The following is a 17,757-nucleotide window of genomic DNA, read 5'->3' as shown; positions in this document are numbered from 1 at the left end:
AACGTTACGAAACAAAACCAAAAGTATCAAAACGTTACGAAACCAATACAAACGTTTCACCGTATTAGCGATTGAAGGCAAACGTTTACAAACGTTACAAAACAAAACCAGACGTATACAAACGTTACAAAACAAATCCATGCGTTTTACCTTTTTAGCAATTTAAGCCAAACCTATACAAATGTTACCAAACAAATCCGAATGTTTCACCTTTTTAGCGATTTAATCTAAACATTTACAAACGTTACGAAACAAATTCATACGAAACAAATCCAAACGTTTCACATTTTTAGCGATTTAAGCCAAACGTTTACAAACGCTACGAAACACTTGGAAGCCAAACACTTGGATTTTTTTCGTAACGTTTGTAAACGTTTGACTTAAATTGCTAAAAAGGTGAAACGTTGGGATTTGTTTCGTAACGTTTGTAAATGTCTGGTTTAAATTGCTAAAAAGGGAAAACATTTGGATTTGTTTCCTAACGTTTGTAAACGTTTGGCTTAAATCGCTAAAAAGGTGAAGTATTTGGTTATTTTCGTAACATTTGTAAACGTTCGGCTTAAATCGCTAAAAATGTGAAACTTTTGGTTTTGTTTCATAACCTTTGTAAATGTTTGGCTAAAATAGCTAAAAAGGTGAAACGTTTGGATTTGTTTCATAAAGTTTATAAATGTTTTGTTTAAATTTCTAAAAAGGTGAAACGCTTGGATTTATTTCGTAATGTTTGTAAATGTTTGGCTTTGTTTTGTAACATTTGTAAACGTTTAGCTTAATCACTAAAAAAGGAAAACGTTTGGTTTTGTTTCATAACGTTTTAAACGTTTGGATTTGTTTTTTAACGTTTGTAAACGTTTGGCTTAAATCGCTAAAAAGGTGAAACATTTGTTTTTGTTTCATAGCCTTTGTAAATGTTCGGCTTATATCGCTAAAAAGGTGAAACGTTTGGATTTGTTTCGTAACGTTTTAAACGTTTGGCTTAAATCGCTAAAATGGGGAAACATTTGCATTTTTTTTCATAACGCTTGGATTTGTTTCGTAAAGTTTTAAACGTTTAACTTAAATCGCTCGGTTTATAAGCGTTTACGAAACAAATCCAAATGTTTCCCCATTTCAACGATAGAAGCCAAACGTTTACAAGCGTTACCAAAAAAATCCAAGCGTTTCACCTTTTTAGCGATTTAAGCCAAAACGTTTACAAACGTTACGAAACAAAACAAAACATTTCACATTTAAATAAACATTTAAACCAAGCATTTAAAAAGGTGAAACGTTTGGATTTGCTTCGTAACGCTTGTGAACGTTTGGCTTTGATCGCTAAAATTGTGAAACGTTTGGTTTTGTTTCGTAACATTTGTAAAAGTTTGGCTTAAATCGCTAAAACGGTGAAACATTCGAATTGGTTTCGTAACGTTTGTAAACGTTTCACATTTTTAGCTATTTAAGCCAAACGTTAACAAATGTAACGAAACAAAACCAAACGTTTCACCTTTTTAGCGATTTAAGCCATGTTTACAAACCTTATGAAAAAAATCCAAACATTTGGCTTAAATTTCTAAATGGTGAAACGCTTGGATTTGTTTCGTAGTGTTTGTAGACGTCTGGCTTAAATTTCTAAAAAGGTGAAACGTTTGGTTTTGTTTCGTAAATTTGAAAACATTTGGCTTAATTCGATAAAAAGGTGGCTTAAATCGCTAAAAAGGCGAAATGTTTGGATTTGTTTCGTAATGTTTGTAAACGTTTGGCTTAAATCGCTAAAAATGGGAAACATTTGGTTTTGTTCCGTAACGTTTGTAAAAGTTTGGCTTAAATTGTTAAAAAGGTGAAACGCTTGAATTTGTTTCGTAATATTTGTAAACGTTTGGCTTAAATTGCTAAAAAGGTTGATTAAATTGCTAAAAAGGTGAAACGTTTGGATTTGTTTCGTAATGTTTGTTTGTTTGGCTTAAATCTGTTAAAAGGGGAAACGTTTGGATTTGTTTCGTAAGGTTTGTAAACGTTTGGATTAAATCGCTAAAAATGTGAAACATTTGGATTTGATTTGTAACGTTTGTAAATGTTTTGCTTAAATCGCTAAAAAGGGGAAACGTTTGTATTTGTTTCGTAACGTTTGTAAACGTTTGGCATAAATAGCAAAAAAGGTGAAACATTTGGGTTTGTTTCTAACGTTTGTAAACGTTTGGCTTAAATTGCTAAAATGGGAAAACATTTGGATTTGTTTCGTAACGTTTGTAAATATTTTGCTTAAATCGTTAAAATGGGGAAACGCTTGAATTTGTTTAGTAACGTTTGTAAACGTTTGGCTTATATCGCTAAAATAGGGAAACGTTTGGATTTGTTTCGTATCGTTTATAAACGTTTGGCTAAAATCGCTAAAATGTGAAACATTTGATTTTGTTCCGTAACATTTGTAAATGTTTGCCTTAAACCGCTAAAAAGGTGAAACGTTTGGATTTGTTTCATAACGCATGTAAACGTTTGGCTTAAATTGCTAAAAAGGTGAAACGCTTGGATTTGTTTCATAACGTTTTTACACGTTTGGCTTAAATCACAAAAATGGGGAAACGTTTGGATTTGTTTCTTGACGTTTGTAAACGTTTGGCTTAAATCGCTAAAAATGTGAAGCGTTTGGATTCGTTTCGTAACGTTTGTAAAAGTTTTTGTCAAATCGCAAAACGTTTGGATTTGCTTCGTTACGTTTGAAAATGTTTGGCTTAAATTGCTAAAAAGGTGAAACGTTTGGATTTATTTCGTAAAATTTGTAAATGTTTGGCTTAAATCGCTAAAAACGTGAAACGCTTTGATTTGTTTTGTAACTTTTGTAAACGTTTAGCTTAAATCGCTAAAAAGGGGAAACGTTTGGAATCGTTTCTTAGCGTTTATAAACGTTTGGCTTAAATCGCCAAAAAGGTGAAACGTTTGGTTTTGTTTCGTAATGTTTGTAAACGTTTGGCTTAATTTTCTAAAAAGGTGAAACGCGTGGATTTGTTTCGTAACGTTTTAAACATTTGGCTTAAATCGCTAAAATGGGGAAACATTTGGATTTATTTTGTAGCGTTTATAAACGTTTGGCTTAAATTGCTATAAAGGTGAAACGATTGGTTTTGTTTAGCAACATTTGTAAACGTTTGGCTTAAATCGCTAAAAAGGTGAAACGTTTGGATTTGTTTCGTAACGTTTATAAACGTTTGGTTTAGTTTCGTAACGTTCGTAAACGTTTGGCTTAAATCGCTAAAAAGGTTCAACGTTTGGATTTGTTTCGTATGGTTTGTAAACGTTTGGCTTAAATTTCTAAAAAGGTGAAACGCTTGGATTTGTTTCGTAATGTTTGTAAAAGTTTGACTTCAATCGCTAAAAAGGTGAAACGTTTGGATTTGTTTCGTAACGTTTGTAAATGTATGGCTTAAATCGCTAAAAATGGGAAACGTTTGGATTTGTTTCGTAAAGTTTGTAAACATTTGGCATAAATTTCTAAAAAGGTGAAACGTTTGGATTTGATTCGCAACGTTTGGTTTAAATTGCTAAAAAGGTGAAACGTTTGGTTTTGTTTCATAACGTTTGTATACGTTCGACTTCAATCGATAGAAAGGTGAAACGTTTGGATTTATTTCGTAACGTTTGTAAACGTTTGCCTTAAATTGCTAATAAAGGAGAAACATTTGGATTTATTTTGTAACATTTTAAACGTTTGGTTTAAATCGGTAAAAAGGTGAAACGTTTGGATTTGTCACGTAACGTTTTAAACGTTTGGATTAAATTGCTAATAAGGTAAAACGTTTGGATTTGTTTCGTAACGTTTGCAAACGTTTGGCTTAAATGTCTAAAAATGTGAAACGCTTGTATTTGTTTCGTAACATTTACAAATGTTTAGCTTAAATCGCTAAAAAGGGGAAATGTTTCACTTTTTTAGCAATTTAATCCAAACGTTTACAAACGTTCTGAAACAAATCCAAGCGTTTCACCTTTTTAGCAATTTAAGCCAAACGTTTACAAACATTACGAAACAAATCCAAGCGTTTCACCTTTTTAGCAATTTAAGCCAAACGTTTACAAACGTTACAGAACAGAACCAAACGTATCACATTTTTAGCGATTTAAGCCAACGTTTATAAACGTTATGAAACTAACTCAAACGTTTCACCTTTTTAGCAATTTAAGCCAAATGTTTACAAACATTACGAAAGAAATCCAAGTATTTCACATTTTTAGTAATTTAAGCCAGACGTTTACAAACTTTACGGAACAAAACCAAATGTTTCACATTTTAGTGATTTAATCCAAACGTTTGGATTTGTTTCGTAACGTTTATAAACGTTTGGCTAAAATCGCTAAAAAAGTGAAACATTTAGATTTGTTTTGTAACATTTTAAACGTTTGGTTTTGTTTCATAACGTTTGTAAACGTTTGACTTTAATCGCTAAAAAGGTGAAACGTTTGGATTTGTTTCGTAATGTTTGTAAATGTATCACTTAAATCGCTAAAAGTGGGAATCATTTGGATTTGTTTTGTAAAGTTTGTAAACGTTTGGCATATATTTCTAAAAAGGTGAAACGTTTGGATTTGTTTCGCAACGTTTGTAAACGTTGGCTTAAATCGCTAAAAATGTGATATATTTGGTTTTGTTCCGCAACGTTTGTAAACGTTTGGCTTAAATTGCTAAAAAGGTGAAACGTTTTGTTTTGTTTCATAACGTTTATAAACGTTTGGGTTCAATCGATAGAAAGGGGAAACATTTGGATTTGTTTCGTAACGTTTGTAAACGTTTGGCTTAAATCGCTAAAAAAGGTGAAACATTTGGATTTGTTTAGTAACGTTTTAAACGTTTGGTTTAAATCGCAAAAAAGGTGAAACGTTTGGATTTGTTACGTAACGTTTTAAACGTTTGGATTAAATTGCAAATAAGGTAAAACGTTTAGATTTGATTCGTAACGTTTGTAAACGTTTGACTTAAATGGCTAAAAAGGTGAAACGCATGGATTTGTTTCGTAACGTTTACAAATGTTTGGCTTCAATCGTTAAAAAGGGGAAACGTTTCACCTTTTTAGCAAATTAAGCCAAACGTTTACAAACGTTCTGAAACAAATCCAAGCGTTTCACCTTTTTAGCAATATAAGTCAAACGTTTACAAATCGTTATGGAACAAAACCAAACGTTTCACATTTTAGCGTTTTAAGCCAAACGTTTACAAACGTTACGAAATAAATCCACACGTTTCACCTTTTTAGCAATTTAAGCCAAACGTTTACAAACGTTACGAAAGAGATCCAAGCATTTCATATTTTTAGCAATTTAAGCCAAATGTTTACAAACGTTACGGAACAAAACCAAACATATCACATTTTTGGCGATTTAAGCCAACGTTTACAAACGTTACGAAACAAATCCAAACGTTTCACCTTTTTAGCACTTAAAGCCAAACATTTACAAACGTTACGAAAGAAATCCAAGCGTTTCACCATTTTAGCAATTTAAGCCAAACGTTTACGAACGTTACGAAACAAAACCAAACATTTCACATTTTATCGATTTAAGCCAAACGTTTACAAAGGTTACGAAACAAATCCAATCGTTTCACCTTTTTAGCAATTTAAGGCAAACATTTACAAACGTTACAAAACAAATCCAAACATTTCACCTTTATACCAATTTAAGCCAAACGTTTACAAACGTTACGAAACAAACGTTTGGCTTAAATCGCTAATATGTGAAACGTTTGGTTTTGTTTCGTAACGTTTGTAAACGTTTGGCTTAGATTGCTAAAAAGGTGAAACGCTTGGATTTCTTTCGTAACGTTTTAAACGTTTAGTTTAAATCGCTAAAATGGGGAAACATTTGGATATGTTTTGTAATGTTTATAAACATTCGGCTAAATCTCTAAAAAGGTGAAACATTTGGTTTTGTTTCGTAACATTTGTAAACGTTTGGCTAAAATCGCTAAAAATGGAAAACGTTTGGTTTTGTTCCATAACGTTTGTAAACGTTTGGCTTAAATTTCGTAGCGTTCGTAAACGTTTGGCTTCAATCACTAAAAAGGTGAGACGTTTGGATTTGTCTCGTAATGTTTGTAAACGTGAGTTAAATCGCTATAAAAAGTGAAATGTTTGGATTTGTTTTGTAACGTTTTAAACGTTTTGTTTTGTTTCGTAACATTTGTAAACGTTTGACTTCAATAGATAAAAAGGTGAAACCTTTGGATTTTTTTCATAACGATTGTAAACGTTTGGCTTATATCGTTAAAAAGGTAAAACGTTTGGAATTGTTTCTTATCGTTTGTAAACGTTTGGGTTAAATTGCTAAAAAGGTGAAACGTTTTAATTTGTTTCGTAATGTTTGTAAACGTTTCACTTCAATCGATAAAAAGGTGAAACGTTTTGTTTTGTTTCAAAACGTTTGTAAACGTTTGGCTTAAATCGCTAAAAATTGTGAAACATTTGGATTTGTTTTAAAACATTTGAGAACGTTTGGCTTAAATTTCTAATAAGGTGAAATGCTTGGATTTGTTTTGTAACGTTTGTACACGTTTGGCTTAAGTCGCTAAAATGGGGAAACGTTTGGATTTGTTTCGAAACGTTTGTAAACGTTTGGCATAAATCGTTCAAAAAGTGAAACATTTTGGATTCGTTTCGTAACATTTATAAGCGTTTGGCGTTTTCGCAAAAAAGGTTAAACGTTTGTATTTGTTTCGTAAAGTTTGTAAATGTTTGGCTTAAATTGCTAAAAAGGTGAAACGTTTGGATTTGTTTCGTAACGTTTGTAAACGTTTGCTTTGAATTGCTAAAAAGGTGAAACGTTTGGATTTGTTTTGTAACGTTTTAAACGTTTGGTTTTATTTTGCAACGTTTTAAACGTTTGGTTTTGTTTCGTAACGTTTGTAAACGTTTGTCTTAAATCGCGAAAAAGGTGAAACGTTTGGATTGATTTCGTAATCTTTTGTAACATGTTAAACGTTTGGTTTTTGTTTCGTCACGTTTGTTAATGTTGGCTTAAATTGCTGAAAATGTGAAACGTTCTGTTTTGTTTCGTAACATTTGTAAACGTTTCGTTTTGTTTTGTAACGTTTGTAAACGTTTGGCTTAAATCGCTAAAAAGGTGAAACGTTTGGATTTGTTTTGTAACGTTTGTAAACATTTGGCTTAAATTGCTAAAAAGGTAAAACGTTTGGATTTGTTTCGTAACGTTTATAAACGTTTGGCTTAAATTGCTAAAAAGGTGAAACGTTTGGTTTTGTTTCGTAACGTTTGTAAACGTTTGGCTTAAATTGCTAAAAGGTGAAATGTTTGGTTTTGTTTTGTAACGTTTGTAAATGTTTGGTTTACATTATTAGCGATTTAAGCCAAATGTTTAAAACGTTTCACCTTTTTAGCGATTTAAACCAAACGTTTACCTACGTTATAAAACAAATCCAAATGTTTCACATTTTTAGCGATTTAAACCAAACGTTTACAAACGTTACGGAACAAAACCAAATGTTTAAAGCGATACGAAACAAATCCAAACATTTTACATTTTTAGTGATTTAAGCCAAACATTTACAAATGTTATGAAACAAAACAAAACGTTTCCCCTTTTTAGCGATTGAAGCCATACGCTTGTATTTAAAACGATTGAAACTCTTGCATTTGTTTCGTAATGTTTGTTAACGTTTGGTTTTAATCGCTTAAAAGGTTATACGTTTAGATTTGTTTCATAACGTTTGTAAAGGTTCGGCTAAAATTGCTAAAAAGGTGAAAACGCTTGGATTTGTTTCGTAATATTTGTAAACGTTTGGCATAAATCGTTAAAAAAGTGAAACGTTTGGATTTGTTTCGTAACGTTTGTAAACATTTGGCTTACATCGCTAAAAAGGTGAAACGTTTAGATTTGTTTCGTAACGTTTGTAAACGTTTGGCTTCAATCCATAAAAAGTTTAAACGTTTGGATTGTGTCGTAACGTTTGTAAACGTTCGGCTTAAATTGCTAAAAAGGTGGAACGCTTGGATTTGTTTCGTAACATTTGTAAAAGTTTGGCTTAAATCGCTAAAAAGGGGGAAACATTTGGATTTGTTTCGTAAAGTTTGTAAATGGTTGGCTTAAATCGCTAAAAATGTTAAACATTTGCATTTGTTACATAACGTTTTTAAACATTTGGCTGCAATCACTAAAAAGGTGAAACATTTAGATTTGTTTCATAACGTTTGTAAACGGTCGGCTTAAATTGCTAAAAATGTGAAACGCTTGGATTTGTTTCGTTACTGTGATGACCGCACGCGTTTTTAAGGTCGCATTTTCATTTTTAATGCAGGCTCACACGATTTTGACGAATTTCGTATAATACAAATGAATTGTGAAAATAAATATGGAGTCGCCACCCAGGGTTAACCGGGAAGGAAAAGACGGTTAAAGCATTATAACCATCTTCACCTCTTCAGAGATTCGGGTTCGGAAATACTATTTTATTCAATCCATCGTTTGCTTACTGATATTTACGAGTTAACTTTTTGATTTCTAATTCTAAGACAAAGGGGTCTCAAAACCAATCAACCCTCACTGCTAATCGTATCCGAATTTAACAGGAGTTAGTTTTGAGTGAAAACTTTCGCGCAGAGCTCCGGGCTTCCCTCGAAGATGACGGTACTCATTTTCGTCTATCCTAAAACAGGGTGAATGGATCATCTGTGCCATTTTGTGAGTGTGTGTAACTAGTGAAGTTAAAAATAAATAAATAAACTAAATTAAACTAAATCCATAAATAAAAGTACACATATTGTATTACGAATCTAATTGCAAAAATAAAATAAATTATAACTTTACTGCTAAAACAAAATTAAATAAAAAAAGGACTATATTTGAGCATATATAAATAAACACAAAAATATATTAAACATGGAACTAAAACTATCGTCAATTATAATACGAATCCGTATAATAAATGACAGATAAAAAAATATGATAAAAAAATCTAGATTTAAATCTGTATAAAAATAGATTTAAAAATAAATTTAATACAGACAAAATCAAAATAAATTACAATATGAATCCGTATTATAAGTGAGATAAAATAAAGATATAAAAAATCAGAATGGAACCCATATATAAATTAATGCAAAAATATATTGAACACTGAAATAAAATTACCCTCAATTATAATACGAATCCATATTATATAAATGAGATGAAATAAATTATAATTTTTCTTGAAAAAAAATAAAGTTTAAAAAGGCGAGACTTGGATCTGGATCCCCAGATGCCTACGTATCCGGTGTGCCGGAATCAAAGTCGACGTAGTTCGAATGAGAATTTTTATATATAAAAAAAAGATAAGTGTTTGAAAATTCGATTTGAGTCCCGGTTTGTGTGCCGAGATGCCTACTTACCCAGCGTACCGGGATCAAAACCCACGTAGTTCGTGTGAACTGTATTTTAGAAAAATGGAAATATTTTTAGAAAAGTGGGTTTGAATCTCGGTTTGTGTTCCGAGACGCCTACGTATCCGGTGTGTCGGAATCAAAACCCACGTAGTTCGTTTGAACTATAAAACATAAATTTTAAAAAAAATGGATTTGAGTCGGTGTTTGTGTTCCGAGATGCCTACGTATCCAGTGTGTCGGAATCAAAACCCACGTAATTCGTTTGAACTGTAAATGGATTAAACAGTTTGGTTTTTATTTATTCATTTTTTAAAAAAATAAAATTTAAAAGTTTATTAATTTTGATATCTTATCCAAGATACCGTTAAAATTATTTATTTATATTAAACGGAAAATGAAATCCGGAATCCTAGATTTCGTTTTAATAATAATAATAATAATAATAATAATAATAATAATAATAATAATAAAAAGAAAATAAAATGATAGATAAAAATCAATCATCTTGCAAAGGAGGTTGGCCATTAATGGTGTTATGTGCTGAACGCATTTTTATTTACTGAGTCCACTTAATTAACTAATATATAAGCCAATTTATTAAAGAAAAAGAAAATCATTTTTTTATTTAATTAGCAAGACACCCGTATATGATAATAAAGTCAACAATTATAAAACAAACTCAAATGTGGTAATAAGCCCAACTAAGCCATTTTTCAAATTCACTTTCTCCTTCATCTCTTTCTCAATTCAATACCTTCACTCTGTTCTTCTTATTATTTTTTTTGTCTTACCACCCACCACTTATTTAAATCACTAATCTCTCTCCAATTTCAAGTTCAGAATTTTCTTTTTGCCAAATAAAGAGATCAAAAGAAAAAGATGGTAAGCCATGAACAACGAAGCATAAGAAATCTATAATCTTTTGTTTTTATTTATTATTTTCTTCTATACTTAATCTTTGATTCCTGATTTCTTTTATTAATTTAACTTTCAAGATTGGACTGATCCAATCAAATCGAGGTGATCAAATTTGATGGTAGCGATTGTGCTGTGGCTCAGTGATATCGATTAGATATGATCAAGACCGTATGGACGAGCGACTAAAACCTACAAGACGGGTTCGAGGCACTAGAAGCAGAATTGGGAAGATGGAGGTACAGAGAGGATGAGCTAAGTAGTTATGTCTTTTTTTTTTATCTTTACTCTGGACTGTGTTGTGATGCAATTATATTGAGTTTTAGTATCTTTTGAACTCTAATTCATTTTGCAACTCATTCATTTTTAATAGGGTATCCACCCAGTTTGCTTGTTTAGAATAACTATATGAAAATGGGTATCCACCCATTTGAAGTCACAACAACAAATATTCGATGAAAATGATATGAATTTATGCTAATAACCATTCACAGAGAAGAAAATAAGAGCATAATGTTATTGCATTAAAGAAAATGATAAGACATTGATTTTTAGAAGAACAATATACCTCTTTTCCTTGTTTTTTTATGTCTGTTTTTGGCGTTGAAATGGAAATTCCAAGTGAGTGTGTGGTGTGGTTGGTTTCGATTATATTCTGTGATGGATGCCCTATCACCTTTGTGTCTTGATAAGCTCTTTCTTCTAGTTGCTGCTTCAACTATTACTGAATAACTATGCCTATTTTTAACTCTGTTTTTTCCTATCTATGTTTCAGCAGCTTTCTGCTCTCTTTTTGTTATGTATTTTTCTTGCTATTTCTGCAGTGTTCCTCCCTCTTTTTAGCGTATTTTTCTTGGTGTCCTTTTTTGCAATTGGCTGTGCTCCTTATATATAGGAACGATTATTAACGTCTCATTGGATGCTGAGTGAGGTTCATTTACTTGCAGATTAAGGAGCTAAAGGGAGAGAGGATTAGGTGTTGGCTGGTGTATATATGAAAGGGGTGTTTCAGGGCTGGAGTAAAACTGTAGCAGGCTTGAAATTGGGTTGGGGCATGAAGAGGATGTGATTATGGATATTGGCCAAGACTTGTTGGGTCCAAAGTTTATTTCTTTGTATTTAAGATTTTTTTTATTCATTATTATATTATTAATTGTAATTTGAAACTGAAATTGATTAAATGACCAATGCATTTTGGCTCACTCTTTTATTTCAAATTTTATTAAATATTTTTTTTTAAAAATAAAATAAAAGACAATAAATATGTAAATTAATAAAAAAATAAAATTTTATAAATAATGTGAAAGTAAATCCTAATTGGTAAAGAAATTAAATCGGTCTTTGAAACTCAAATTTAATTGACTAAGAGTTCAATAGTTATATTAATTTTATAATTCAAGCCTGAAAATCGAACGCTTACAGTTTGCCCCCTGCTTTGGAGAAATTTATGAACAATGAAGAACTATGCGATAAAGTTTTTTCTTTTTCTTTGAACGGTTTAATTCATAAATTATGACAAAACAATGAGTAAGCATGTTAGCATAGATTTTTATAGGAATTATAAAATTAAGAAAAGTAAAAAACAAAAGTCTGAATTTAAAATGGGTTTCTAAAGGTTTATGCAACATTTACCCTTTAAAGCTGCAAAGTTAGCAAAATGTGAACTACTGAATAGCCAATGTTCAGGCTACGCGATACTCAAAGGTTAGTAAATACCTGATGTGCCAGCCACGAGCAAAAAAAAATATGTTAGTGATAACTGATGTGCTAGCTACGGGAAAGTGAAAAATTAGTTAATAGCTGATGTGCGAGCCATGCAGTTGTGAAGAGTCCGTAAATAGCTGATGTGCCAGCTACATGCATGTTAAGGGAAAGTAAAGAGTTAGTGATGATTTAGTAAATAGCCGGTGCACAGGCTATAAGTTAGTGAAGATTTAAGATAGCCATTGTGTAAGCTACCTAATTCGTAACCGTTGCGTAGGTTTTGAATAATGTGGACCGTTGTGTGGGTCAACGAACAAGACCATTGTGTAGGACGAAAAGATTATCATGGCCGTTGTGTAGGCTATCCAATTCATAACTGTTGCGTAAGTTACGAGCTTCATAGACCCTTGTGTAGGTCAATGAATATGACCGTTGTGTTGGTCAAAAAGATTTTCATAGCCGTTACGTAAGCTATCCAATTTCATAACCGTTGTGTAAGTTATAAGATTCGTAGACCGTTGCATAGGTCAACGGATATGATCATTATCTTAGTCAAAGAGATTTTTTAGCCGTTGCGTAGGCCATCCAATTTCATAACCGTTGTGTAAGTTATGAGTACCATTGACTTTTGTATGAGCCGATGAATACGACCATTAAGTAGGTCATAATATTTCCATATACAGATTTTCCATATTATTTTGTATGATTCGGAATGTTCCAAAAGTAAATCAAAAGATGTCGTGTATATGAATGCCCCTAATTATTTAGAGACGACATGTATGCATGGATATGTGTGAGTGTAAGAACATTGCCCCCAATAGGTTGTCGTTGATGATTCAAATGATCTTTCATTCAGTCTTTTTTTTTCTTACTTCAAAAGTCTTGACAGATTATCTTCACGCCACATATATCATTTACTTGCCATGAAATCTTTATTGGTAGCTCAAAGTAAGAAATGATATAATTCTTTAAAGTAAAATTGCGCGATAATAGATCTTTCAATGTTGTTTCACCTCATTGTCTTGGGCAAAATTTTTGTATTGATCTTTATCTAAGCCGCCCTTTTACGGGTTTTCAGCTTAGTCAATTTGTGTGCTATAATTTTTGCCCGAGTTGCCCTTTGCGGGTTTTCAACTTGACGAGCTGCTCTAATTTTTGCTCGAGCCGCCCTTTGCTGGTTTTCGGCTCGACAAGCTTTTGTTTCATTTTATTTTTGTTCACTCTTTTTTTTGCTTGAGCTGCCTACAGAGGTTTTCGACTCAACGGGATTTGCTCTAATTTTCGCTTGAGCCGCCCTCTTTGGGTTTTCAGCTCAACGAGCTGCTCTAATTTTTGCTCGAGTCGCCCTTTGCGGATTTTCAACTCGACGAGCGTTTATTTTATTATTATTTTTTTCTTTTTATTAATGAGGGAAAATATGCACAATGATGAAATTTATGATGTAACGGATGACAAAGGAAAAAAAATCAGGTTTGGCAAGATTTTGAATGAAGTAAGTTTAAATTAGAAATTTGGAGGGTGTGGATATTTCATGAGGTAAATTTGTTAGGATAGATGAATGTATGAAAATTATTATTTTTTAATTAACTAGACTTGAACTCAATGATTTGAGTGCCTACGTACCTGCTGTGGCAGGATCAAAGTTAGCGTAGTTCGGCAATAGACTTCCAAAATTTATTTTCAATGGTAGGTTGCGAAAGAAATGGACATATTCTTTTTGTGATTGGACTTGAACTCAATGGTTTGAGTGCCTACGTACCTGCTATTGCAGGATCAAAGTCCACGTAGTTCGACCACTTTGTGGATAGGGTGGGTGAATTATTTGTTCTAAGTCTTCCCTGATTAATGCATAATACAATACTAAATTAAATGCACTCATATTTAAATATCAATTTGATATGTTTATTTCATTTAATAAGGGTACAATGTTTTAGCAATTTGCACAACCTGTTATTAGTTTGCCCATAAGGGTTTTCAGACTAAATATTTTCTCTCAATCCCTAACTTTTGCCTAAGTTGTTGTTTGATGTAGCAGCCTAGCGGGATAAAGCACACTCTCACTTAAACATAATATTTCTTCAACCTATCCAGGTTGATTAGTTCAGTGAATTCATTGCCTTCCACATACATAGCTTGATAGCTCCTTTTGAGAGGATCTTTTTGACTAAGTATGGACCTTCCCAGTTAGGTCGAAATTTTCCTCTTGGGTCAAATGGAATTGGTCTCGATTGCTTCAACACCAAATCGCCTGTTTTTATTTTGCTTATTTTGACCTTCTTGTTGAAAGTTCTGGCAGTTCGCCTTTGGTACATGTGGTTATTGAACATTGCTCGCGTTCTTTTCTCGTCCAATGCAGCCAATTGTTCATATCTTGCTCTAGCCCATTCGTATTCTGGGACTTGAGCCTCCAACACCACCCTAAGTGATTGTAATTCAACCTCAACAGGCAAGACAGCCTCCATTCCATATATTAAGGAGTATGGGGTTGCACCAGTTGACGTTCTTGCTGTTCTTCTGTACCCGTGTAAGGCGTATGGTAATTTCTTTGACCAATCTCTGTATGTCTCCACCATTTTAGCGAGAATCTTTTTAACATTTTTATTCGCCGCTTCCACTGCTCCATTAGCCTGAGGCCTATACGGTGAAGACTTATGGTGCTCGATCCCATTTTCACGCAATAGTTGTTTCACTTCTGCTTGGAATTGTACTCCATTGTCGCTCACAATATGGTGTGGAATCCCATATCTACATAATAAGTGAGTTTCAATGAATTCAGCCATTTGTTTTGCCCCCAATGTCTTGTAGGATTCAGCTTCCACCCATCTTGTAAAGTAATCTATGGAAACCACGATGAATTCGTGACCATTTGATGCGGTCGGGTGAATTTTTCCAATAATATCGATTCCCCAAGCAGAGAAGGGCCATGGGAAAGTAAGACTATGCAATTCTGATGGCGGAATATGGCTTAGATCCCCATGAATTTGACAGTTATGGCACCTTCGAACGAAATGGATGCAATCGGCTTCCATCGTCAACCAAAAATATCCTTATCGCATGATTTTACGAGATAATTCCTTACCGTTCAAATGAGTTCCACAAACACCCGTATGAACTTCCTCCATTAGTTGTTTGGCTTTTTCTTCATCTATGCACAACAGGTGTAAGTCATGATGACGTTTATATAGTTTTCCATGTAATAAGAAAAATTGTTGAGCCAATTTCTGAACCAAATTTCTATCCTTTGTGGTAGCATCTACTGGATAATGTTTATCTTGCATGAACCTCAAAATATCATGAAACCAAGGCTTTTCATCTTGCGTGATGTCTAATATTCGTGCAGCTTGAAAGCATAGAACCTTACTCCTTACCATTACTAGTGGCTTGACAAACAATCTTCCAGGATCGTCCCATACTGAAGCTAATCAAGCTAAAGCATCAGCTATCTGGTTTTCTTCCCTAGGGATATATTTGAATTCAGCTACATCAAAATGTGTCTTGAGAACTTCAATATATTGGAGATAGAGTTTTAATTTTTCTTCTTTTATTTCCCACTCCTTTCTCACTTGTTTTATTACTAGACTGGATTCTCCAAAAATTTCTCCATGTTTGATTCCAATTGATATCAATGATTCCAATCCAAAAATACAAGCTTCGTATTCAAACATGTTGTTGGTGGCCCAAAATAGCCTTTTGGATAATGGCATCCATTCACCTTCTGGGGAAACCAAAATGACGCCAATACCAGCTCCACTTTTATTTGCAGCACCATCGAAGTACATTTTCCACTTTCCAATATCTATTAGTCTAATGTCTTCATCTCGGAAGGAAAAGTCAATTACTTCACTATCATCTACTAGATTTTGCGCTAGGAAGTCAGCCACAGCTCTCCCCTTAATTACCTTCTTGGGTATGTATTGTATATCAAATTCTGACAGTAGAAGTAACCACCTCCCAAGCTTTCCTATCAGGGATGGAGTTCAGTATAAATATCGCATTGGATCAATTTTTAACACCACATCAATTTGGTAATTCATAAAATAGTGTCTTAATTTTTTAGTGAGCCACACCATTGCCAGACACATTTTCTCCATCATTGTATATCTCTATTCATTTTCACTTAGTTTTTTACTGAGATAGTATACGGCATGCTCCACATATCCCACGTCTTCTTATGCTAGCATAGCTCCCATTGCTTGATCCTCAATAGAAAGATACAACGTCAAAGGTTTTCATGATTTGGGAGGCTTTAGGATCGGAGGATTAGACAAATAGTCTTTGATCTTGTCGAATGCTTCTTGACACTGTTTTGTCCATATCATTGGCTGATTCTTTCTTAGCAATTTGAAAATTGGACCACACACGGTTGTTAATTTGGCTATAAATCTGCTGATATATTGCAATCTTTCTAGAAATCCTCTAACCTCAGTTTCCGTCTTTGGGGCCGGCATTTCTTTTATAGCTTTTTCTTTATCGGGATCAATCTTTATTCCTCTTTGGCTCACCACATATCCCAATAATTTACAAGACCCCACACCAAAAATACACTTTTTGGGATTTAGTCTAAGGTTGTATTTGATAACCCTATCTAAAAACTTTTCAAGGGCTTCAAAGTATTCCTCTTCAGACTTTGCTTTTACTACCATATCATCGACATAAATCTCCACTTCTTTATGCATCATATCATGAAATAGAGTCGTCACAGCCCGTTGGTCAGTGGCTCCTGTATTCTTTAATCCAAACGGCATAACTTTGTAGCAAAATGTTCCCCATTCAGTAATGAATGATGTCTTGGCTTTATGGATTTGGGCAGTTAGTATTTGATTGTAACCTGAAAAACCATCACAGCAAGCGTACCACAACATTTCTGCAGCTGAGTCAACCAGAACATCAATGTGAGGCAATGGAAAATCATCCTTTGGAGAGGCTTTATTGAGGTCCCTATAATCCACACACATCCTAACTTTTCCATTCTTTTTAGGTACCAGAACAATATTGGCTAGCCACTCTGGATAATCAATCACTTCAAGAAAACCTTCTTTTATTTGTTTTTCTACTCCATTTTTAACTTTTTGTGCCCACTCTGGTTTCATACGCCTAAGCTTTTGTTTGACTGGTTTAACATGGTCATGTGTTGGAATGTAATATTGAGCAATATCTCGATCTATTCCTGGCATATCTTCATAAGTCCATGCAAAAGCTATTTCTTTTTCTTTTAAAATTCTCTCATGTCTCTCTCTAAATTCAGGAGTGCAATTGCCACCTAGGAGTATTTCCCTAGGATTTTCAATTGTACCCAAATTAAATGAAATGTGTTCCATAGAATTGATATGAAATATGCTATGAAAATAATCTAATGCGCAAATGCTTCCATCAGGAAAAACATCAAACAAATAAACGAAGTTTGCGTTTATTGCATTAAACTTGGAAAGGAATACATCATTGTCATCCATTACATCAGAAAGAAAAACATCATCCTCTAAATCAAGAGGCTTGAACTTATTCATAATGCAGTCCTCCATGGAGATGGTCCCAACTTCATCTTGGATCTCGAGAGCATGGTCTAGACCAATTAACATCTTGTTAATATTCCACTTTTTCTTGGTGCAAACATCCTTGACCGCATCGTTGAAGATTTCCCATCCGGGACACTCCTTTCGCGGTATCATGTTTGCATAATTTTTTCCAGTTCCTTCTTTCACGAATATGCCTTTCTCAGTTTGCATCGCACTTTTGTGAGCATTTCTTTGGTCATAACCGAGTTCATCCTTAGTGTTTTGTCCTCAAAAATCAGGAA

The 17,757-nt window shown here is 33.4% G+C and overlaps 1 protein-coding gene across 1 annotated transcript; it reads right to left on the bottom strand.

The window, feature by feature from the left end:
* Positions 1-15,385: 15,385 nt before the first annotated feature.
* On the bottom strand, positions 15,386-16,054 carry LOC126672451 (uncharacterized). Its single transcript, XM_050366400.1, has 2 exons — positions 16,031-16,054; positions 15,386-15,919 (listed from the first exon to the last, which is right to left on the bottom strand). Exons 1-2 carry the CDS (start codon positions 16,052-16,054, stop codon positions 15,386-15,388), a joined length of 558 nt encoding a protein of 185 aa, XP_050222357.1.
* Positions 16,055-17,757: the final 1,703 nt, after the last annotated feature.

The sequence above is a fragment of the Mercurialis annua genome, linkage group LG3, assembly GCF_937616625.2.
Source record: "Mercurialis annua linkage group LG3, ddMerAnnu1.2, whole genome shotgun sequence".
NCBI lineage: Eukaryota > Viridiplantae > Streptophyta > Magnoliopsida > Malpighiales > Euphorbiaceae > Mercurialis > Mercurialis annua.
Note: the sequence above shows the minus strand (reverse complement) of the source record. Positions and strands in the feature narration are given on the sequence as shown.

Coding starts and splice junctions, on each gene's coding strand:
- LOC126672451 (XM_050366400.1), bottom strand. CDS start 16,054: ATGGAGAAAATGTGTCTGGCAATG. Junction 15,920..16,030: donor AGAAAATGTGTCTGGCAATG/GTGTGGCTCACT, acceptor CTGATAGGAAAG/CTTGGGAGGTGGTTACTTCT.